At 34.2% G+C, this 24,777-nt stretch overlaps 2 protein-coding genes across 3 annotated transcripts; one reads left to right on the top strand and one right to left on the bottom strand.

Annotated features, from left to right (window-relative positions):
- Positions 1-5,879: 5,879 nt before the first annotated feature.
- On the top strand, positions 5,880-12,150 carry LOC133777952 (pyruvate kinase isozyme G, chloroplastic). Of its 2 annotated transcripts, none has more exons than XM_062217714.1 (12): positions 5,880-6,222; positions 6,680-6,961; positions 7,411-7,576; positions 8,332-8,466; positions 8,579-8,689; positions 8,799-8,887; positions 9,137-9,199; positions 9,915-10,090; positions 10,407-10,509; positions 10,799-10,947; positions 11,528-11,639; positions 11,716-12,150. In XM_062217714.1, the coding sequence occupies exons 1-12, from the start codon at positions 5,998-6,000 to the stop codon at positions 11,827-11,829; spliced, it is 1,725 nt and encodes a 574-aa protein (XP_062073698.1). In that variant the 5' UTR covers positions 5,880-5,997; the 3' UTR covers positions 11,830-12,150. The 2 variants fall into 2 exon arrangements, with proteins under 2 accessions (XP_062073698.1, XP_062073699.1); XM_062217715.1 differs by having other exon boundaries at positions 5,881-6,222; positions 11,531-11,639.
- Positions 12,151-13,063: 913 nt separating this feature from the next.
- LOC133777953 (protein NRT1/ PTR FAMILY 7.3) lies at positions 13,064-18,470 on the bottom strand. Its single transcript, XM_062217718.1, has 5 exons — positions 18,359-18,470; positions 17,853-17,976; positions 15,263-15,480; positions 14,567-15,123; positions 13,064-14,415 (listed from the first exon to the last, which is right to left on the bottom strand). Exons 1-5 carry the CDS (start codon positions 18,383-18,385, stop codon positions 13,512-13,514), a joined length of 1,830 nt encoding a protein of 609 aa, XP_062073702.1. The 5' UTR covers positions 18,386-18,470; the 3' UTR covers positions 13,064-13,511.
- Positions 18,471-24,777: the final 6,307 nt, after the last annotated feature.

Genomic DNA, 24,777 nt, shown 5'->3' on the forward strand with positions numbered 1-24,777 from the left:
AATGGGGTGCACTTGGAAATAGGGTCAGAGCTTTCGAGATGAGTGAATTAGGCTGAGAGCCAGCTTCTCCATTCAGGGGTATCTCGATTCTGCCCCCAGTAACCTTTTGCTAACATAGTAAACAGGCTTCTGCACCTTCTGCTCTTCTCGGACGAGCACGACGCTAATGGCGTGCTCGGTCGTAGCAAGATATAGGTACAAAATTTCCCTCGTGATGGGTTTCGAAAAGATGGGAGGCTCCGCGAGGTGCTTCTTGAGCTCCTGAAAAGCTAACTCACATTCTTCTATCCACTCGAATTTTTTGCCTCCCCTCAAAATGTTGAAAAATGGAAGACAACGATCTGTAGATTTCGAGATAAACCTACTTAGTGCCGCCATCTGCCCAGTCAAACTTTGGACATCCTTCTGTTTTTGAGGTGAGGGCATATCAATTAAAGCCTGGATCTTGTCTAGATTAGCTTCTATTCCCCGTATATTTACAATGAAGCCTAGGAACTTTCCTGACGACACTCCGAAAGAGCACTTCTGGGGGTTGAGTTTCATGTCATACTTCCATAATATGGCAAAGCACTTTTCAAGGTCGTCCACATGGTTACTGTTATGTTTAGATTTAACCAACATATCATCAACATAAACTTCCATGTTATTACCTATCTGCTCGGAGAACATCATGTTTACGAGCCGTTGGTAAGTGGCTCCAGCATTCTTTAGTCCGAACGGCATGACATTGTAGCAATATAGTCCTTTGTCTGTCACAAAACTCGTATGCTCTTGGTCTGGGGCATGCATGGCGATCTGGTTATATCCAGAATAAGCGTCCATGAATGACATAAGTCCATGCCCAGCTGTGGCATCTACGAGCTGGTCGATTCGAGGTAGGGGAAACAGTCCTTTGGACAGGCTTTATTGAGGTCTGAGTAGTCAATACAGGTCTGCCATGTCCCGTTAGGTTTCGGGACTAGCACCGGATTGGCGACCCAATCGGGGTAGAAGGCATCTCGAATGAATCAGTTGGCCTTCAATCTGTCGACCTCTTCTTTTAAGGCCTTCTTCCTGTTGTCATCCAGGAGTCTTCGCTTTTGTTGCTTCAGGGGAAAGCTTTTGTCGATATTTAGAGCATGGCTTACCACATTCGGATTTATCCCTACCATATCCGAATGTGACCATGCGAAAACATCCTTGTTCTTTTTCAAAAATAAAATTAATTGCTGTTTCGTTTCTTCTGGAAGATTTTTCCCTACCTTCACTGTCTTCAGGGGGTCTACTTCTTCGAGCCTGACCTCTTTGAGCTCTTCTAATGGCTCGAGGTCAGTTCTTTCCCCTATTCTCGGATCAATTTCTTCATCTATCTCGAAGACTGTTCCGTCTTTGTTCTGAATTATGACAAGTGTTTGTGCGCTTGTCTGTTTCTTTCCTCTAATAGAAATGCTATAGCATTCCCTTCCTGTGAGCTGGTCTCCTTTCAATGTCCCGATGCCACTAGAAGTCGGGAACTTGATGGCCAAATGCCTTACAAACGAAACTTCCCCCAGCCTTACTAGGGCAGGTCTCCCGAGCAGCATGTTGTAGGCCGATGGTAGATCTACTACAACGAATTCCATCATCTTGGTTGTCGAGACCGGGTAGTCTTCCAAGGTTATGGGGAGTTAGATGGATCCCATACAGGCAATCCCTTATCCTGAAAAGCCGTACAATGTCGTTGCACATGCCTTTAGGTCACGAAGTGTGAGTCCCATCTTTTCTAAGGTGGCCTTATAGAGGATATTCACTGAGCTCTCGTTATCTATCAGGACTCAGTGAACTCTCTTATTAGCCAGCTGAAGGATGATGACCAGCGGGTCGTTGTGAGGAAACTGCACATGAGATGCGTCGTCCTCAGTAAAAGTTATAGGTTGAGATTCAACCCTCTGGTGTTTCGGAGCCCTGGGTTCAGGTTCGTACGGGGACCCGTCACCAGTTTTCAGCTCATTCACGTATCTTTTTTGGGCGTTCCTGCCCGATCCTGCGAGATGAGGTCCCCCCGAGATGGTTACAACATCTCCTCCATCAATCGGAGGGGGTCTCTTGTCCTCCCTTGCTCGGGAGTTATTGTTTTGAGCAAGCGGTGGTGCAGCTGCCCTCTGACTGATAGAAGCTTGATTGGAATTTTGGTTTCTTACATATTGCCTGAAATATCCTCTCGAGATCAGGCCTTCTATCTCGTCTTTTAGTTGCCTGCATTCATCGGTTGTATGTCCGATATCCCTATGGAATTTGCAGTATTTACTAGGATCTCTCTTTGCTTTCTGGTTCCTCATGGGGTCCGGATGCCTGAAAGGAACCTGGTTTTCATTAGCTAGGTAGATATTCTCCCGAGACTCATTCAGCTCGGTATACACTTTGTACACGGAGAAATATCTTTCCCCTTTCTTCTTCTTTCCCCCTTCTGCCTTGGGGTTACTCCCTTCAGTCTTCTTTCTTTTGGAAGGGTTGTCTGCAGAGGGCTTCAAGGCCGATGGGTCCGCCAAGGTCGAGGCAGAGTTTATGTTTGTCGTTGTAGTTATGGGCTGAGAGGCCATATTCAGTGCTGACCTTGCCTCCTCTACATTGACAAATCTCTGAGCTCGTCGATTGAACTCGGTTAAGGACCTCACAGGCTTTCTCTGCATATCTTCCCAGAGAGGGCTTCTAGGCATTACCCCAGCTCGGACAACCATCAAATGGCCGTTGTCATCTACGTCACGAGCTCGGGCGAATTCTAAATTGAACCTTGTAAGGTAACTTTTCAATGTTTCGTTCAGCTGCTGCTGAACATTGGTTAAGGCAGACACCTCGGGCCTTATTCCGATCATAGCTCTGAATTGCTTCTTGAAATCTCTAGATAATTGATCCCAAGAAGCAATTGAATGCCTCTTATATTTTTTGAACCAGTTTTTTGCTGGTCCTGTGAGCGAAGCTGAAAACAGCATGCACCTTAGCTCGTAGCCCACATTACTCGCTTTCATAATGGTATTAAACGTACTTAAGTGACTGTATGGATCAGAATTCCCATCAAACAGTGGGACATGAGGAATTCGAAATCCTTGAGGAAACGGGGTACTGGAAATATGGGGGGCGAAGGGTTCGAGTTCCTCGTCAAGCTCTTCGTCCCGATCCCAACCTCGTTCATTTTGTAAGAGCCTGAACGCTCTTTCCAGTTGATCAATCCTTTCTTGGACTGGATCCACGGGGGGTCTGACCTAAAATTGGTTATCATTGATCATAATTCCAGCTTCGCGCCTCCGCATGGGATCCTTGTGCCCATTTAGGTGATCCCTCAGGTCTGGGTTCGAGGGGTTATCATTACCCTGACTCTGGTTCAGGTGTTCCCGTAAGTCTGGATGATCCCTTCCATTCCCAGTGTTTCTGCATCCTCGGTCATACATACTGACCGATCTGGTGTCTCCTGAGCCTTCGTTGGTATGGATTGCTGCGCGGTTGTTTCGAGATGGGTTCCTTTCTGGTTGTCTCGTCTCAATGGTGTGAGATTGAGACATTTGGCTTCTCATAGGCTGGGCGCCTCTATGTTCTCTAGCAGTCTCCCCATTCCCATGTTTCCGCCTAGCTCGCCTTTCCCTATCGCCCTGCGTCGGTTGCGTGTTTCTCCGAGGTGGTGAGGGATATCTTATCGGCGATGGTGGGTGCCTTATGGGTGATGGTGGCTGCCATCCATTACGGGGCCTAGAAGGGCCCGAGTTTGCCTGTGCCAGTTCAGGAACGTTCTGCGTGTTAGCAGGATTTTGGGTCTGAGCCATCGCGGGGGCTTGGTTATTCCCAGTCTCGGATGGTACCTCAGCAGTTGAGTTGACAGGAGCTCCAGCCTGGGTATTTCTCCGGGACCTTGAGGGAGCAAGTTGTTCTGCTAGTGGCAGAGGTTGCTCCGTTCTTCGTGTGGCAGCATTTTTGCGAGGTCGCCCACGAGGCCTGCGTGGTGGAACATGAACATCTCGTGGAGGTGGAGCTTGGGTCTCAGGCGGAGGCGGGGGCTGAGTCGCCTGTGCCTCAGCAGCCAATCTGGCCAGCTCCTCGTTACGTTTCTTGGCCTCCGCCAACTACTTTCGTAGTTGACGATTTTCAAGCTCCATAATAGGGACATATGGCTCAAGGTTGTAGTACATGTCCTCGTCGTCCCTAGGGGCCGGTGGTGCAGGTGGTCCTCGAGAGTCAGAGGATCCACTCCTCTCATCTGGGTCCGAATTCATCATCGACTACTTCCCAGGGCACTGGCGATAGTCAACTTCCTCTAGGATTTCCTCCTCAGGAATTTTGGGATCATTCGCGGCCATAGTTGATTTAGGGAGGCTTCTTCGACTGAATAGACTCACGTACACATTGCTTAATGCTCTCAATGAAAGCACCAAACTGTTGACGCCATTTTGCGTCAACTTAAATCGTAGAGCAATTAAACAACGTATGTTATGAAGCGAATGAATAATGAAGAAAGACAAGAGGGTTTTTACGTGGTTCAGCAGTTAACTCTGCCTAGTCCACGAGTCTGTGTTATTAAGGCTTAAAGATTTTTGGAAATTCTTCAGAGATGAATTACCCAAAGCTTATTCTTCAGCCAAAAGAAATCGATCCTTTACAAGTGGTCATTCCTCCTCTATTTATAGGGGAGGCTACAGAGTTCATTCCCACATATTTCGGGAAGATATTCTATATATCAATTTAAATAATAACATTAAATGCAATATCTCCTACATATATGAAAACGTCCCATAACGGGTTATACAACAATAAATATGTTCATACATAACGGGTTATCCCAGATGACTCATCGGGTCTTCGAGATCAGCGATCGACCCTGTGGCTGTTGAGACTCATGGTATTGCTACGAGCTTACCATCCTACTTCAGGACATGCTCGGAGCAGATAGACACTGCCGAAGCTATCACACTCGAGCTTGCACTTTCCAAGCTCGGACTGTTTAATTCAAAGACGATCGATAATCGATGTATCCCAACGTCGTGTTACTTCGAACTCAGAAAGCGTCCCGAGGTTACACATCATCGAGGTCGTCATTTTACTTCGAAGATCTTACAGCTGGACCATACAATGCCTTCATACATTTCGAGCTCACACCTGACGAGTCTAGTTTTCGAGGTCATATCCTCTGGTCTCAAAATCTGGGTGTAACAGGTAATTTTTAAATAGAATATAAAAAAAATTACTGTATAGTATACTAAAAGTAACTTTTAATAGTAAATTATATAGTAATTTGTTATATTTTATTGCAATTCATTAGTTTCGAAAAAATAACTAATTGACAACACAAAAGTATCTTAAGTAATAAGATACCATAATATAACTTTAAAATAACTAATTAGCGTCTTAAGATAAAAAGTTTCAAAAAATAATTATTGGAGGTAACCAAAATGTATATAAAATAATATGCTATAAATATAAATTTTTTCATGAAAAAGTAATTAATTTGTAATTTATTAACATTTTAAGTAACAAAAATATTATTTTTTTAACTCAGAAAAGCATAAAAAATAATATTTCGGGAAAGTTTCAAATTTAGGTATATTACTTTTAGAAATACAATATTTTTTTATGACATGTAAATTAATTTATGTAAATAAAATTTTGTAGGTAATTTTTGTAATTAAATTATAAAAAAATGTAAATTTTGGTAGATGATTTATGTAAATAAAATTTAGTTTTAAAAATAAAATAATTAATTTATTCCAATTATAAATTATATTATAATTGAACTAGATTAGAAGATGATTCAATCTTCAATGTGATTGGATTATTAATTAGGGGTAATAATATTGTATGATGAACTTATAAAAAAATATAAAAAATTTTCAATTAGGAGAAAATATATAAAAAAAATTGTATGTCAGAATAAACAGTTTAAGTTGAGTTCTGTCCCAAAATTAAGCATATAATCCTTTTCTCGTTCTCTGGTCTGGAGAAACTCTGTTATATTTTCTGGGTTTCAGTCAGTTTTGCTCAGAGCTGTCTTCTTCAATGGCGGCTCTTAACATTTCGACAAGAATGTCTCTCCTCAAACCCGAGAGGACCCCTGATTTTCTACCGTCCTCCAAGCGCCTTAGCGATTTCCTTGCATTTCAATCCAGACCCAGAAAGAAACGTGCCCAGAAGAGCCATGCATTCACTGTTAGATCCATGACTATAGCCGAGGAGAGATACCGAGGCCAGCTCAACTCGCCTAATGGCCTTGCGGGGAGCCCTGTATGTATACTTTCCTTTCTGGGTTTTGGTTTTGAGTGGCTATGACTTTGTTTGTTTTTGCTGTTTGGTTGCTTGGAAATTTGGGAAGCCTCGTAATAACGTAAACGGAGATGAGCTATGCCTGTTTCCATTTTTTTTAATTGATTCTTTAACTTTGGTCATTCCGTTTCGTTTTTGGAGTTTTTAATTTCACTCTATTGGGGTTTTGTTTTATGGAAATGTTCTCTATATGGTAATTGTACAATTTTAAGGGACTGTTTTAAGGTTACATGTGTATATATATTCTTTCCCTTGCATGGTTTCCGGAAACATTATGCCATGGTGAATTTTTGAAGTGGATGTGCATATTATTATTCATGCGTTGTTTGTTTTGTTAATTCTTATTTAAAAAAGCATTATGTCAACGTGAAGTATTCATAATTTATGTTTTTTTTCTTTTGGTTTTCTTCTTTTTCAGGACAAGTACTCTCTTTATGATGATCAGTCCATTGAATATTACTCTATGGGCCAGGCAAGGGCGACTCCGAACAGTCGAAGAAAAACTAAGATAGTTTGTACAATTGGTCCCTCCACAAGCACACGTGAGATGATATGGAAACTGGCAGAAACTGGAATGAATGTGGCACGTTTAAATATGTCTCATGGGGACCATTCATCACACCAGAAAACCATTGATCTTGTTAAAGAGTACAACTCTCAGTTTGATGACAAGGTCGTCGCCATAATGCTGGACACCAAGGTGTGTTTGCCCCTTTTCTTTATGACACAAGCCCATTGATAGTGCCCGCATTAAAGTATAAGCTGTTTCATATAAAGCATATGATTTTTTGTTTTAACAATGACAAATATGATAAGTTATTAGAATTAATATATTTTGTGCTTGCTATAATTTCTTTTACTCTTCTCCTCTGAATCAAATACTTGCTTCTGATGTCAAGTTCAAGCTATAATATTAAGTCTAGAGTGCACCCTTTTCTATATTCACAAAGTGTGCACTGTCTTAAAATCTGAAACTATGATTGGAGTGACAGTTGAAAACATCGTGCCTTTTACGATTAACTTCCTTTAAGATTAGTGTCTTCAGTAGAAGAGAGTCTCATCCTCATTTATTTATATCTTTTTTCTTACATGTGTTGTGAAGTTGTAATGAATACAAGAGAGTCTGAGACAACCAATTTCTTCTTGCAGGGGCCTGAGGTTCGAAGTGGAGATTTACCTCAACCTATAATGCTTGAAGAAGGACAAGAATTTAATTTTACAATTAAAAGAGGAGTCAGCACAGAAAACATTGTCAGCGTGAATTATGATGCCTTTGTGAATGATGTGGAGGTTGGAGACATGCTACTGGTTGATGGTAATTAGATACCTCTTCTGTGTGCTAAGTTGGTAGATCAATGATCCAGTAAATGGGTATTCTGTAGCATAGATTTACGTGAATAGACTTTGGCTGTGAAGAAATAGATAACACGGTATATGGTTTTTTATAGTTGATTTAAACTGAGTCTGTATTATTGGAACATTTCTCTTGTTGTTAGTCTATCCTATTTTTCGCTTACTTCCCTTAATTAGGCAACTCTGTATTAGAGACTTTGACTACTTTCATAATGACATTGCATTCTTAACCTCATGTTTGGTTGGAACAAGGGTTTCTTAGGCCAGGACAAAGCATACAACATTGCCAATTGGCCATTGTACGTTGAGAGTGTTTTTGTTAGTTGTCATATGTGGAAGTAACTGTTGCATTGCTCAAGCAATTGTGTCTATGCAACTACTGTACTTTCGTTTCAAATGGTTGCATATTTCATTTTTTGATTTGTATATGGGTACCATTCATCAATATTAAGCTAGACAGTGACCCTTATTTATTGTGTATTTGATTGATGTACAGTGACCACTACCTGAAGAATGCCATTTTTTCTTAGCTCAAATGTCTGATATCCATATTTATATTTTCTTCTCATGGCTTTTAATGCCTGTTTGTATCTTTTATCATCCTTTAGTTAAAAGTTATTTGAAAGCAGATACAAGTAAGATCTTTTTTTATTATTATTTTATTATTTTTTATTGCTACTAGTTTTAATAACTTGAAATTTTCCTATTATATGTTAGGTGGAATGATGTCTTTAGTTGTTAAGTCGAAGACACATGATACTGTTAAATGTGAAGTAGTTGATGGTGGAGAATTAAAATCAAGGCGTCATTTAAATGTTCGTGGCAAAAGTGCAAATCTCCCTTCAATTACAGGTAACAACGAATGCTTGGTGCTGATATGAAGTTTTTCATTTACTTTATTTTTGTATATCGAAAGGGGTTAATAAGTCTAGTACATGATCTGTTGTATCTGTCTTTTGTACAGATAAAGACTGGGAAGATATCAAGTTTGGAGTGGACAACCAAGTCGATTTCTATGCTGTCTCTTTTGTAAAAGATGCTAGAGTGGTTCATGAGTTGAAAGATTATCTTAAAAGTAAAATATTATTTCTCTTGTTTTTAAGATCTATCATCAGTTTGTTTAGTACCAGTTATTTGACTTCAGTTACTTGTTTAGAACTAATTTTTTAAAATCTCTTTTCTAGGTTGCAATGCAGACATTCACGTGATTGTAAAAATTGAAAGTGCAGACTCTATCCCAAATCTTCATTCAATTATTCCTGCATCTGATGGGGTTAGTTCCAGTGTCTCTTTGTGAATCAGTGGTCGCTTATTTAGTCATAGATTATATCTTTAGTACACCTATCCACCCTTCAGTGATCATTATTGGTACCGTACCCCCTCTCTCTCTCTCATTATTTTATCCAAAACATTGAGAAGGAAAAGGAATTACAGAAAAAGAGCTAAACCACATGTTCAGTTCTGCTACAGAACAGAAGAATTCATATCTTTTTATTCATCATATTAACAAGTTTATTACTAGGCAATGGTTGCTCGTGGGGACCTTGGAGCTGAACTTCCGATTGAGGATGTTCCTCTCTTACAGGTAAGACATGGATTTTAGTTATTGTTTTTATTACTTCTATATCATGCACGTTGTAGAGAAAGTTGATGACATTTATACTTGAGAGTATTAAAGGATTTTGGAATATTGTGGTTTCGATAATTTTTTTGAGTAATATTATTTCTGTTTGGAATCTCTTTTCCTGGTGGAATATTAAGGACTCCTTTTCACTTGCTGTGAACACTACTTGATAAAGTATTAGTTGCTGATTAATGCATAATAAGAAAAGCTTTGACTTTTATGCATCAATTCTTGGACCAAGTTGGGGAAAATCAAACCCATTCACATTTTTTTTCTTTACTAAAAGGGAAACCCATTCACAAAGTGAGGCTAGAAAATAATTCTCAGCTATTTATAAAATAGGCACATCTTGAGGTAGACTGACAAAGACGTGACTAACTGCTAATCATTTGACTTATTCAAGGAATGCTGCACACTATGGCTTTGGGAAACAGTTTGAATAACCATACGTAGAACGTTTTATTCATGATGTATCATGTCGTATCATTGAAAATATATTGCCATCCCTTCTCAGTGCATGCAGCGTATTTATCTCCTTTTCATGTCTTTGGGCCCATATATATATGTATATATGATAAGTTCATCTTTTCAAATGATTATTATTTAAAATACTGAAGTTAAAATTTTGAATTTGTCTTAGATTCTGTCATGAATGAAATTTCCTTGTTACGTACAGGAGGACATAATTAGAAGGTGTCAGAGAATGCAGAAACCTGTTATTGTAGCAACAAACATGCTGGAGAGCATGATTAATCATCCTACGCCAACAAGGGCAGAAGTCTCTGACATTGCAATTGCAGTACGGGAAGGTGCTGATGCGGTCATGCTTTCTGGAGAAACTGCCCACGGAAAGTAAGTTAATTAATTCATTTGGCCTTGGGTGGCGTCTTTATATATTTCCAATGTGCAATGGCTATTGAAAAAGTATTATCAAAACTCAATAAATAAGTTAGTTTTCTAAATTTTTTGCTTTCTTTGTAGTAATGTGTATCCCATAAAACTAATTATAGTAGTATTCTCTAGTTAAAAAATGTTAATGATTCTTAGACACTTTAGAGTTATCTGTTATGTATGACTTTTTCCTCTTGTCTGATGCAAATTATCTGTCTTGTCATTTGCTTTCTTTTATTTTACATATCTGCCGTCTAATTTTGTGATTATAACAAAGATATCCATTGAAAGCTGTCAAAGTAATGCATACTGTGGCATTGAGGACTGAGTTAAGTCTACCAATTAGCACTGCTCCTCCCAATCTATTGAGTACATATAAGGTATCTGCAGATCAGTCTACCTACAAGTTTCATGTATTAAGTTATTGATAATATTAAAAAGTAGGGCACACCGATGTATCGTATGCCTTAGGCCCCATGTCATCACAATGCGATATGGTACATCCTTTTGCCTCACAAAATACCATGTAAGAACATGTGTTGGTGGTATGTGGTGCTGGATGCCTTTGCCAACAGATCATCGGTCTCTATTTAGCTAGTCTATGTTGAAGCTGCTCTGAGTACTGCTTACTGAAATCCTTCTGATTACTTCGTTTACATACTTCTACAGAGTCACATGGGTGAAATGTTTGCTTTTCATGCCACAACAATGGCAAACACTCTTAATACACCAATTATTGTTTTCACAAGAACAGGATCTATGGCTGTACTCCTAAGCCATTATCGGCCTTACTCAACAATCTTTGCCTTCACAAATGAGTAAGTCTATCATGAGGAATGATATGTAATTCATCTCCGATGTATCAATTCTATCTGTAATTTTGGTTCATAATTACTCTTCAGCGATTCGTATGCTAACACAGTGCGTTTATTAACAACATGGCTTTGGGAAAGTAGCATAAAATAACATTAGGAAGATGAACATAAATAATATATTTAGCGGGAATTTTTTTTGACAAATTAGGCACACTGGAGTCGTCTGTAGTTAATGTATCATTATTTTGCCTGATGTACAGAAATGTGAAAAGAAAGTAAGTGAACAGGATTAAAATCTGTGCCAGCACAGCTCATGACATCTTTTGACTCTTCAAGATTTCAACTTAGCTAAAATAAAGTTACTGGATGCATAATTATGAACTGAACTGATTTCGTAAACCATCCAAGTACCATTTCTTATCTGTTATTATAATTATCATCCATATTCACTAACGGCATATTTTTTCCCATGCTAATTGAATATATTCAACACTCAAAATATGCTTGGGTGCTTATTAAATTTGAGAGTAGCACGGTTCTGCAAGTGCAAAATATTTTATCTGACATGATAATTCGTGCTTAGCAGAGAAAGGATTAAGCAGAGGCTGGTGCTTTATCATGGTGTTCTGCCTATATATATGGAATTCTCAAATGACGCTGAAGAAACCTTCTCTAGAGCACTCAAGCTCTTACTGGTTAGTGAGGTTTAACTTCTATATTCTTATTTCTCTTGCCTCGTCATCTTACATAGTTATTTGTTTCGGACTTCAGGATAGGGGTCATTTGAAAGAGGGAGAGGATGTCACACTTGTCCAAAGTGGTGCGCAACCAATATGGCGTTCAGAATCTACTCATCACATTCAAGTGCGTAGGGTCCAGAGTTGATTTTGTGCTGGAAAGGAGTTTTATTTTTTAGTGGCTGATAGTAAACAAAATGTTAATTAAAGTTGTGAATTGTAAGTATATATATGTATGCATTTTTGTTTTCTCTCTTATTTTAATTTAAAGAATATTTTAGTGATCTTGCGAACATCTTAATATTTGGGGTTCTAGGTAGAAGCTTTCTTTATAACAGATGGTGATTGAGATTTAGTCTATCAATTATGCGGACATAAAATTCTCAACATTCTTTATTCCTTCTTGTTGTAAAGCTCATGTGTAGAATCCTTATAATTCCCAAGTATTTATAAATGCTATGGTTGTGTAGATCATGTCTCCTTAATTCTGATTTTTCTTTAAACTAATTTGTTCCATCCATATCTCTTACTTAATTTCGGCCATTTACTTTACTTTCTCTCCCAACTATTCTGATATGATCTTCCTAATATTAATTGGGGAAACATTATGAGATCAGCTTGGTGATACTGTCTAATGGGTGCTGTTTGTGGGCTATGTGGGATATGATATTTGTCTTGATATGTAAGTGTAACAGGGAGTTCTTGACACAGGAAATTATTCTCTTTATGATCATTTCTAACCAGCTGACTGTAAAAATTCTTATTTCTATGACATCCTGGTTGAAGCTTCAGAGCAAGTTTCATCTCTAATGATGAGAACTTGCAGTGCTCTGTGCTCTTGTGGGTTGGGCAACATCTCAGGTTGCTCAGTGCCATTCTTCACAGCAAACCGTGATGGTAACTGAGCTTGTCATGGCATTGAATGTGAGCTAACAAGGTATGTTATGACATGATATAGGATACCACCATGATTTGCATCCTATGAAATATACGGATATGCAATAGATATTCTCAGATCTTTAACAAGCACATGCATAATAAGGTTGGGAGGTGTATATGCAGAGATAAATTTTGAGTCTTAAGGGAAACTGTTACTTGCAGATAAAGGCTCTCTTCTTCTCATAGGGGTTTTAAGAAATCAGAATACCTAATCCTTTAGTTATTTGCTATTCTGCACCATTTTCAGTTTAGTTGTTCATAGAACCTCTCCATTTTGCCTTTTACAATAAAGAGAAATCAGACAATTACTAGGGCAGGAGTTAGCCTTCCTTTCATTGTCTTCCTCTTAAACCAAAAGTTAAGGCACAGGGAACATGGAAAAGTTAGTGTGATTCAATTTAGAATGGTATATCCCCAAAACATGAGTCAGCCAACAAAAGATATATCAGCTGATAGCAGCATTTGAAAGTCTTCATATATAAATAAGTGCATTTGAAAGGGTCACTTCTATAAACGTTAAAAAGAGCAAATTTCATACATAGATATGTGCACTGAAGCACATGTTAATCCTACGGCTAGCACAATGAACAATTGAGAAGATGAGGTAACAAATCAGACATAAGCCAAAAGTTGCCCATCTCTTGAAACACACTTACAAACTCTACCCAGCTCACTGTGAACAAAAAATGACTGTCAGGCTATGTGGAAACTGAGAAGTTTACTGCACAAGGTGGGGCTTTATCTTTTTTTTTTCCCCTTCTTTTCCCTCCAACTATTCAAAACACGAAGCTGTGTCCCCTGTGTTTGTGCGTACCCCTTTTCTCTTATTTAATTTATAAGGTTATTTTGCTACCATAGACCTTAACATGGCTGTGATGGTCTTCCTTTGCTTTAGATTTTGAGGTTCTCAGGCTCCTTCTTGTCTTCCTTGTCATCATCGTCATCATTGTCGTTTTCTTCGTATTTTCCTTCCAATTTGATACACTTGTACCACTTGGCACAAGCAATATAGACAATCAAATCTAAGGATGTCAAACCTGCTAGCAGGAAGAAAAATCTGTCTAGGTGACCTTTGTTGAGATTTCCGGGGATCCATCCAGGCATGTGGTCCTCCGTTGAGATCTTCATAACCATACTCACAAGCAAACTGCTGACGTAGTTTCCTAGAGATATAGATGTCATGCACAATGCACTTCCGAAGCTCTTCAATCCGTCTGGTGCCTGAGCATTAAAGAACTCAAGTTGGCCTACATACATGAACACTTCAGAAGCTCCTATGAATGCATACTGAGGAACTTGCCAAAAAATGCTCAAGGAGCTTGACCCTTCGCAGTGAGCACACTCCTTGTCTGCATACTTGAGTCTGTAGCATTCAACAATCCCAGCCGAAATCATTGCCAATACTGCTATGACAAGACCAATTCCCATTCTTTGGAGCTGTGAAAGGCCCTTGGAACTTGATTTTTTAAGTCTCCCCACCAGAGGGTCAAGGACTCGTCGATTGAGGAAGATGAAAACTGCCACACTGAGGATGTCAAAGCTAGACATACTTGCCGGGGGGATTCTGAAGTTGGAAATTGTAGTTTTCATGGCAGCACCTTGCTCCACAAAGAGAGAAGCCATTTGTGTGAAGACCACGGAGTAGATTATGGTGCAGAGCCAAATTGGTAGCAGTCTCAGAATGCATTTAACTTCTTCTACTTGGGAAACAGGGCAGAGACGCCATGGGTTTTTGCAGGCCTGCTGTTGGTTGTCTAATTCTCTGGATGAGACATATGCTGCTCTATCCAAGAACCTAAACATTGAGAAGGAAACAAATTAGCTTTGTCACTTGATATTTTTGGCTTAACACCTTAACCATATCCAAGTAACCTAATGAATGAGGTTAATAAAAAAATAACAGATTTACCCTAAAGTTTCATGAGCTTTATATTAGACATGCTTACTTGAAACCATGGGTGTGGAGTATCTTTCTGTTGCAATTCTTGGAAGAATCATTTTCCTCATACAAGTCTTCTCCACTCTGTGGCATCTCCACACTCCACTTCTTTGATGCAGCAGAGATAACTTGACAAAACCTCGAGAGAGGGTTGCCGCTTGGCCTGAAGTGCCGATACCTTAAGGTTCCTATAAGGAATAACATTAATGCTGCAAATGCAGAAGCTGTTGATGCCCAGAACCCAAGTGCCCATATTCCTTCATCCTCAAAGTAGCCCAAAATGGTGTTTGAGAAGAGTGAGCCAAGGTTCAAGGCCAGGTAGAAGTAGCTGAAAAATGCCACCTTAGAGCGCCCTTCCCTGTGGTCCTCTTCATCATACTGATCAGCCCCAAATGTACAAATATTGGGCTGGTACCCACCATATCCTAGGGCAACCAGGTATATTGCAAGATAAAACAAGGCCATATCTATGCTTGAATGTTTCCCACATGGAGTTTCTTGGTTTCCACAGCCTCTAGGTCTGAGCAAGAAGAGATTGGTTGACAAGGATAGTGATATCAGACCCTGTCATGAAATTGGTGTTAGTATATCACAAGAGCATGTTTGCCTAATAAAATTGTTACCAAGAAAGTGCGTCAATCAATTTCTCACTGTAAAAGTTGTAAAAATATTATAAAGAGATCAAATCACAGGATGGACTTACCACAACAAAGATGCCTTGAAAGATTGCACAAGTCTTGAATCTTCCCCAATAGGAATCACTGAGGAAAGCACCAAACAGTGAGAAAATGTACACAGTTCCAGTCCATTTGCTCACATTGTTAGCAGCACTGGCATTGTCTTGCTGCAAGACCCTAGTCAGAAACAGCACCAGATTCACCCCTACTCCGAAGAACGCCAGCGTAACAAGGCCTTGATTCACTGTATAATTCATTAGAGGCAAAGTTGGAGAGTTTTAATAAATTGCTTTAATAAATATGACGGTGAAACATTACAAAAAGATTAACTTAAGCGGCAAATTTCCAAAAAGAGTAAAACAAAAAATGATCATAGGCTTTTGATCTAAGTGGCAGTGGATGGAAGAATTCTAGATAGCGTTTCCAATTATACACTATGCTAAGAAGTTGAATCATTATCTTAATTGGCAACCCACGTAAGGGAATGTTTGTGCAATTCCAATTATGTTTTCTTATCCAAGTAAAATGGAGGATTCCCACCAAATAAGATAACCTATTAGCCATAAGTGATTGGGCTAAGAGGGGTTCTAAATATCGTTTTCAAAGTTGCTTCCAAGCATAAAACTACAAGCATTTATATGGCATCAAAATCATAAGAAAGAAAGAACATGTTAATCTGTCAAACCATATTTAACAAATAAAAAAGTTGAAATAATCTCATGACTCACCACTATATAATTGAGGCTATGTTCTTGTCATGTGATCTCTCTTTTCAAAGATCAAAGGGTTGAAACCAAACATGGTGGAGATTAAAGAACACCAAAAAACAATGCCACTTTAGTAATGATATCATTCCAATTTGGCAACACACAAATATTTATTATGTGACCTCTAAACCAATCGAGGCCACATAAGGAGCTTTAACTAATTCTTTCACTGTCAAAGTAGAAAGGTTGTCTTTAATTTATTATCTAAGTATGATATTGGGCGTGAGTGCAAAGAGGAGAAAGTCATGTCCTTTTATTCCATTTATTAATTCTAATACTAAAAAAGCTAAGAGATTTTTGGACCATTAAAGAGACAAAAGGACCAATATTTTCGTCTATACCATTTTTTTCCAAAGTTTTTTAGAAAAGAAAAAAAAATACAACTTTTAGATTCGACAAAGTTATTTGAGTATTAGGTCAAGTTCTAGAAGATATTATGATTGGCCAACATGGTGAATGACGACAAAATTTTGATGAAACCTAACAATAAATATATATATATATATATATATATTATTCCTCTTAATATTAGTTTTGCTTTGTTGAAAGATAAACCAAAAATAAAAACAAAAATAAAATAAAGTAAAATGTCCCAATACATAATATGGACGCACGCGTGTTAGTATAGTAGATATTGCATTACATCTCTGGATGATGAATATTATATTTAGTTATCTTAGCAAACTATTATATAATTCATTTAATTCCGGAAAAATCAAGAATTCATACGTTACATAAGACCAAAATGAAGAACACAGTTTCACTCACTATCAATGGTAATCATATAGTTTTTTTAAACCAAATATCACGCTATAACAAAAGGGGTGACTTGGGACTTAAATAAATAACAAATATATATTTTCTTCTTAAAAAAAAGTATATATAGGATGAGTTTGAGTGGATGAAAAGTTTGTAAGCTGGACACAACTTACTACTAGAGTGACATGTTTAAATTAATATTTGGAAGACGACAGGTGGCAGCGACCCACGTCATGCAAAATCAAGAAGTGTTGTTACGTGTCTGGTACGTATAACATTGAATGCATGCTTTTCTCACACTTACCCTATCTAAGCTCTTATTATAAAACAAAAGTAAGAACATTATTATAGAGATTAATTAGTATAAGATAAGAAGCCTCTTCTCTCCTCTCTCTCTCTCTCTTCTTTTGTCTTTCTCTATCTAAAAGTAACGTGCCTGATGCAGTGAATGTTGTTGCTGTGTTTATTGAAGATGATAAAAGCCCGAGTTATATATATGCACATGAAAACAAACACTATTTAATATATCATTTGGAGTAACACATATGCAATACATACTTGGGATTTGGTCTTCACTGCCACATGTTATACTTGTATTTTCACTTATCTCTTGTCCTAATTAAAGTTTGAAAACCACACCCTCTTACGAACTGATCTACCTTCTAACCACTTATCTAACACATAAAAAAGAAAACTTGCTCATTTCGGATAAAACTTCTCTCTCTAAAACTTCACGATGTTCCAAGAAAGAAAGTAGTTGAAGAAGACACACACACACATATATATATATTGCTTATACAATACACATACATATACATGTGTGTGTGTATAAGTGCATGATAAGCCTTATAAGATATGTAGAGAGAACCAAGCAAAAAGAGCATAATGGGATATGGAGATATTATTTTGCGGCCAACTTTTAAAAGCATGATATTTTTGAATGAAAAACAGGGGAGTTTTTTTAACTTGCAAGTTGTGCTTTCGTTTCTTTTAATAAAGGAACTAGCTAGAAATCGAAACTGAAAAACACATATAATGTGTGAATATAATATATTAATATATATTAGTTTTGTATGAAGAGCTAGCTTACATAGTATGATAGTTCCAGCAACCCAGCCACCGGATTTTGTTCTGATTGCAGGGCGATCATGCCAGTCCACTGTCCCATCAAGAGTGAACACTTCTCCTTGTTCTTCTTTATTGAAGTCATCCATCTGCATATATTGTATATATATATATATATTTGTAAATTTTAAACATTTGTCCCAAAAAAACATACATATTAATCTACTTTAATCATGAAAACATATATACATGGATTTATAGAGGCAGCAGAATAGAATTCTTGCTACCACGTACTAATATTTAATGACAAAGAATTTTGCCAATTGAAGCAATGCATGTATGAGCTTTAATTATGACCCCAAATTGGAATTCTGAGAGGGAAAAATAGGACCCCAAAGTGAAAATCACACATAGTGGCATCCAATATAGGATTGGTTTGGACTTGGAGGAATAACCTTTCAAAACATATATGATGAAAATGAATATGAGAGAGAGAGAGAGAGAGAGAGAGAGAGAGAGAGGTTGGCTGACCTCCTTGGAAATATTAAAGCAAGCCATTGATGGGTTATGAAGAGGAGATAGAGAAAACTTTGTAAGCAGAGGAAAGTAAGGAAGGAGTGATTTGCTTTGCCAAAAGGAAGAGTAACTTGGGGAAATAAATGAAGTGGGAGTGGTGATATAAATAGAGAAAGGGAGGGTGGCATGAACGGCTCAGATTTGATTGGGAAAAAGTGGGGACACCACATGGCTAAATCATCCAAATTTCAGTAATGTGCAATTTGTTTGGACTGGGAAAAAGATAGCTAGGGGAAGAGAAGATGGTTTATTTTATTTATATTTTATTTTGTGGAGTCTTTCGTTTTCTTTGCTGGAATTTCATATTTGGCTTTTTGTTGGTGAATAGAATTGCTTGAACGCTCGTAAAATGAGGTCCCCTCTCTTATATATCCATATTGTCACTCATTGGGTAATCTGTTTGATAGTGACCGATTTGACAGTACAATCCTAGAGTCTTTGAGCATTTTGGTACAAAAATTGACTCTTAATTTTATTGCCTTTTGTTTTTCCCTACTAAATTGACTGTTATTTTTGTTCTTGATAGTAATATTTTCCTGCTCCCCAGATAATTTGCTGATCACACCTTTCTATCCATAGTAATAAATATTAATTAATAATGACAAACATATATTGGCTAGTATCTATATTATTCTGGCTTGCATTTTAATTTTATTATTATTTTTTATGAAGCGTGATAGCATATATTAACTAGGTCGGCATTTAGAAGTCTAATAAGATCATATTGAAACAGAAACCTATTTAGTTAATGTGAAAAAGAAAAGAAAAGAAAAGAAAAAATTATATGCAATTTTAACAGAGAAAATTTCTGCCGCAAAGACAACTTGAAAGACCACTGAAAGGTTTATTAGAAGCTATCTAGAATGATCATTTTTTTTATTCTGGCCGGCTTGGATGTTAATTATTCTCTCTCAATCATATATATGTATAAATATATATAGAAATATATTATGTTCTCTTTTTTATTGGCAAAAATAGAACATAAAAAAGAGTAACGTACGGTAATGTGTGAATTATAATTTTTTTGGACATGGAAACAATAAGAATAGAGAATAGATCTCTTAGCATATTTCTATTCCAATATAACATTCTAAGAAGTGCAGCCTGATAGAAATTTAGAATATTCGAATTGTGTCTTTTATGGTATATTTAAACACTACTGTAGACTATAATAAGAGAGGGTATCAGATATATGGATATGTGTGTCTCAAATTAATTGTGACCAGGCAAATGTTACCCCTATATATATGGATATAACTCTCCTTTATATATATATATTGATTATATTTATGTCACATTATAACCCAAGTTGTACAATTAATGCAAACCAGCAGATAATGTTTATATATATATAAATATTATAGAAACTAATTAATTGATGAGAATAGGAGTTTGCAGTAGTATCATTGTTGAGACATGATGATTCTATAGTAGAAATTCAAGTATTATCGAATAAATGGAATTTCATTTGAAATCATATAACATCTTTATACTTTGCAGCTCAATTATGAAGAGATGTGATTCTTTAATAATTATTATTCCTCTAAATATATGCTCTATTATTTAGTTTTGATGCACGAGAGAGATAGAGATAATAAAAATGCAATCTTTTAACTATGAATATCGAGTGGCATATATGAAAATCTTCCTTTTTAAGTGAATGTTCAATTCTATACACAAATAATCAGCATGACTTTATGCACCTTTTATGCCTCAAGTGGCTAAGACACTCTCAAACACATTCACACACATGCCTTTACTTTTTTAATCACATAATTAATTAAGCGTATGTATGTTCACACAGCCCAACTCTAGTTTATTGTCGTTGATCGATCGATATTAATATGCTACATATATTTATATATGAATTTATATATAATATTGAATGATATATCTTCATAGCAAAGAAACTACATGTATACAATATTTTTTCTTTTTTATAGGAATTATTGATATAATTAATCTCTCTATATATATGAACAACAGTACAGTATATATGTCTAAGGCCAATGAATGATATTATTTTTTCATGCAAAGTACCAACAAAAATATATGCTATGCTGCTGCCTATGTCCTTGTATATGCTTCATAAAATAAAGGCAAAAGCTTCATAAACCGCACATAAGAAAATGGGTGCCAGAGATGCTTATATATTTAAATTAAAGAGAAAAAAGCTAGAGATAAAACCTATGAGCTGAGCTGGGCATTTATATTAGTACTACTGATGTTCTTTTATTAAAATTTTCTTGGCCATTAAAATAGAGCAAGCTAGTCATATATATCAAGAGAGAAAATAATCAGTGGAAGGGAAGAAAATGAAGTCCATTGTTCGTAATCTTCTTTGATCCTATAATTCTTTCTGTACAGACTAAAAGAATATATATATATATATATATACATTTATAGGATCTGTTAACAGTACTAGTACTAAGGGTGTGGGCCTCATTAAAAAGTATTATTTATTGCTGATAATTACGTCCTACCTTTTTCTAATCTCTCTATTGCCTACATATGAAACACATGCACACACACAAATATATATATATGTATAAATATACTCATATTACAAAAAAAAAATGCTGTGTGTATAATGTATAGATGATTTTATATATAGTAGTATTGGTATCACATCTCACATGATTAACCTAAATATTTGATCACTTCTAGACCTCATTTTTGAACGTTGAAAAATCTTCTATATATCTTTCACTTACTTTATTGTTTATGTATATATATATATGAATACATTTTAGTACTATTTTGAATTTCAATATGATCATCATTACAACTTAGTTAATTTGTTTTTAATTAAATTATCAGAGTGCTTTGGACGAGTTATTATTTTATACATTGTACTTAAAAAAGACTTGTAAGAGGACAGAAAATTACCCAAATTATTTCCTTCTTTTGTTTCAGCATGATAGGTTATTAATCATTTTCCAACTCTTCAAGTTTTGTCAAGTTTCCTATATTTGCTTAAAATAAAACCCAGCAAATGTTCTCACATATTATGCTACAAGTATATATATATACAAATTAAGCTGAAAGTTTGGAAAATTATATGTACATATAAATATGAAATTAAATATTGCATCACAGAATTAAGCACTCACATAGGATATATATGGTGGTACGTACGTGGATATCACTCATGCTTATGTATGATATTCATTTATATATATATATATATATCTTCTATATATAATAAGTGTGTAAATAACGGAAATTCTTGATTTTAACGGTTTTTATTTTTTTAAGTTTAATTTTAACGAAATATTTTTATATTTAACAGAATATTCTTATATTTAATAGTAGTTTGTAAATACTTAAATTTAAATAAAATAAAATAAATAATTAAAAAATTAAAATGAGATATTTTTGAGATATTATACAATAATAATTATTTAAAAATAATAAATAATTAAACAAATTAAAATATAATATTTTAAAGATATTTTACAATGATAATTATTTAAAAATAATAAGATCATATGTTTTATAACTTAATTTAATTAAAGTTAAACTCACTTATATTAGAATAAGATTATATTAAATATATAATATAATCTATTGTGAATTAGCAAGAAATTATTTTTTTTTAAAAAAAGTAACAAGAAACTTAAATTTAAATTCTACGCATAATATTTAATATTACAGTAAACATATAATATATGATCTCTTTTTGCCCTCCCAAATTCAAAAACTAGAACAAACATAAACTTAAACAAAAATAAATAAATTATTTAATTAAAATATAATATTTATTTAAAATTTATATGACATTGATATAAATTTAATAAAAATAATTAATAAATTCTATAAATAAAACTATATGCACGTTGCTTGTATCTAGTATACCCTATAATGTATTTGTATTAGTTTTCAAGAATATATAACTTCGCTATCTCTAGGTTTTGGAATTAGTTTTGTGTACGATAATTATGAATCATGCTTATGTATTATCTATGTTTGTAACGTTTATTTATATTTTGTTTTACTCTTTTGGCTCATAAATAAAAATAATATTCTTTATCTATGTTTTTAACGTTTATTTATATTTTGTTTTACTCTTTCGGCTCATAAATTAATAATTTATTTTACTTACCTATGTTTTAAACGTTTATTTATATTTTGTTTCTCTTTTGGTTCATAAATAAAATAATATTTTTCTTCTCTCTAGAATTTTTTATTCTCTTCACAATACTCTTTATAAAGATAAATTAGTTTGAATTTTCTTAAATTTCTGATTTATAAAAAATTCTTTCACACTATTTTAGGTTTATGTGACTTATTTATTTAAAAATTTGTTGTTTTTTAATTTAAATTTGTGACTTTTAAGTTGAAATATGGTTGACAATATTTTTCTTTTTATGAGTTTTCTCTTAGTGCTATGTTCACTAATGGTGGTGTTGTGTTCTTGGTATTACGTTGGCCTTTATTTCTTTATGTTGAGATTAAATGATTATTCATGTATATATATATATATATATATATAAACTAGATACAAGCAATTTGCAATATGCACGTGATTAGTTTTATTTATAGAATTTATTTTTATTAAATTTATATTAATGTCATATAAATTTCAAATAAATATTACATTTTAATTAAATAATTTATTTACTTTTGTTTAAGTTTATGCTTGTTCTAGTTTTTGAATTTGGGAGTGACAACAAGATATTATATATTATATATTTAATGTAATACTAAATATTATACGTGAATTTTAAATTTAAGTTTCTTGCTAGTTAAAAAAAAAAAGTAATTTGTTGCTAATTGACAGTAGATTATATTATATGTTTAATATGATATTATTCTAATAAATGAGTTTAAGTTTAATTAAATTTTATTTAAGTTATAAAATGTATGATTTTATTATTTTTAAATAATTATTATTGTAAAATATCATATTTTAATTTGTTTAATTATTTATTATTTTTAAATAATTATTATTGTAAAATATCTATAAAATATCATATTTTAATTTGTTTAATTATTTATTATTAACTATTATAAAATATCTAAAAAATATCCTATTTTAAATTTTTTAATTATTTATTTTATTTTATTTATGTTTAAGTGTTTACAAACTACCGTTAAGTATAAGAATATTCTGTTAAATATAATAATATTCTGTTAAAATTAACATTAAAAAAATAAAAAACTGTTAAAACCAAGAATTTTTGTTATTTACACGCTTATTATATAGAATAAATATATATATATATATATAGAGAGAGAGAGTATTATTTTCAACAGAATACTGATAGCTATCGAGTTTAGGTTATAGTACTTTTGTTGCACTTGTAATAAGTGGGGGATGTTGTTATTATTTTTCTCATTAGGAAATTTTTTCTTGTTTTGTTATTGAGATATATATTTCTTAATTTGAAAGTGTATCCATTAGAGCTTTTGTGTTATAATGGTTGTCATTTTGGCTATATTTTAGTGTCACTCCCTTTGTTGAACTTAGAAAAAGATAGCATTTTTTTGTTTGTAAATCTATATACAAATTTTCCATATATATATATTTCTTCTATATAGTAAGTGTGTAAATAATATAAATTTTTGGTTTTAACAGTTTTTTTTTTTAATGTTAACTTTAACGGAATATTCTTATATATAACAGAATATTATTATATTTAACGGTAGTTTGTAAACACTTAAACTTATAAATAATTAAAAAAAAATTCAAATATGATATTTTTGAGATATTTTACAATGATAATTATTTAAATATAATAAATAATTAAACAAATTAAAATAAGATATTTTTGAGATATTTTACAATGATAATTATTTAAAAATAATAAAATCATACGTTTTTTAACTTAAATAAAATTTAATTAAACTTAAACTTATTAGAATAATATCATATTAAACATATAATATAATCTACTGTCAATTAGCAACAATTTTTTTTAAAAAAAAACTAGCAATAAACTTAAATTTAAAATCCACGTATAATATTTAATATTACATTAAACATATAATCTTGTTGTCACTTCTAAATTCAAAATCTCGAACAAACATAAACTTAAACAAAAATAAATAAATTATTTAAATGATATTTATTTGAAATTTATATGACATTAATATAAATTTTAAAAAAATAATTAATAAATTCTATAAATAAAACTAAGTAAGCGTGTATATTGCACGTTGTTTGTATCTAGTATATATATATATATATATGCCAATAGACAAAATGATACAAATAAAAATTTCATCACTCATAAAAACCAACTATCATTTTTTTGGGATTTTTTAAAAAATATAATTTTATTTTGTGTTTTTTTTATACTTTTTACGGTCCCTGATTTTTTTTCTTCAAAAATACTACTTTAAGTTTTCGGAAATACATTTTTAAAGTT

Source organism: Humulus lupulus, chromosome 5, assembly GCF_963169125.1.
Source record: "Humulus lupulus chromosome 5, drHumLupu1.1, whole genome shotgun sequence".
Lineage (NCBI taxonomy): Eukaryota > Viridiplantae > Streptophyta > Magnoliopsida > Rosales > Cannabaceae > Humulus > Humulus lupulus.

Coding starts and splice junctions, on each gene's coding strand:
- LOC133777952 (XM_062217714.1), top strand. CDS start 5,998: ATGGCGGCTCTTAACATTTCGACAAGAATGTCTCTCCTCAAACCCGAG. Junction 6,223..6,679: donor ATGGCCTTGCGGGGAGCCCT/GTATGTATACTT, acceptor CTTCTTTTTCAG/GACAAGTACTCTCTTTATGA. Junction 10,948..11,527: donor ATCTTTGCCTTCACAAATGA/GTAAGTCTATCA, acceptor ATTCGTGCTTAG/CAGAGAAAGGATTAAGCAGA.
- LOC133777953 (XM_062217718.1), bottom strand. CDS start 18,385: ATGGCTTGCTTTAATATTTCCAAGGAG. Junction 17,977..18,358: donor GCTTTAATATTTCCAAGGAG/GTCAGCCAACCT, acceptor CAATATATGCAG/ATGGATGACTTCAATAAAGA. Junction 15,481..17,852: donor TGCTGGAACTATCATACTAT/GTAAGCTAGCTC, acceptor TGAATTATACAG/TGAATCAAGGCCTTGTTACG.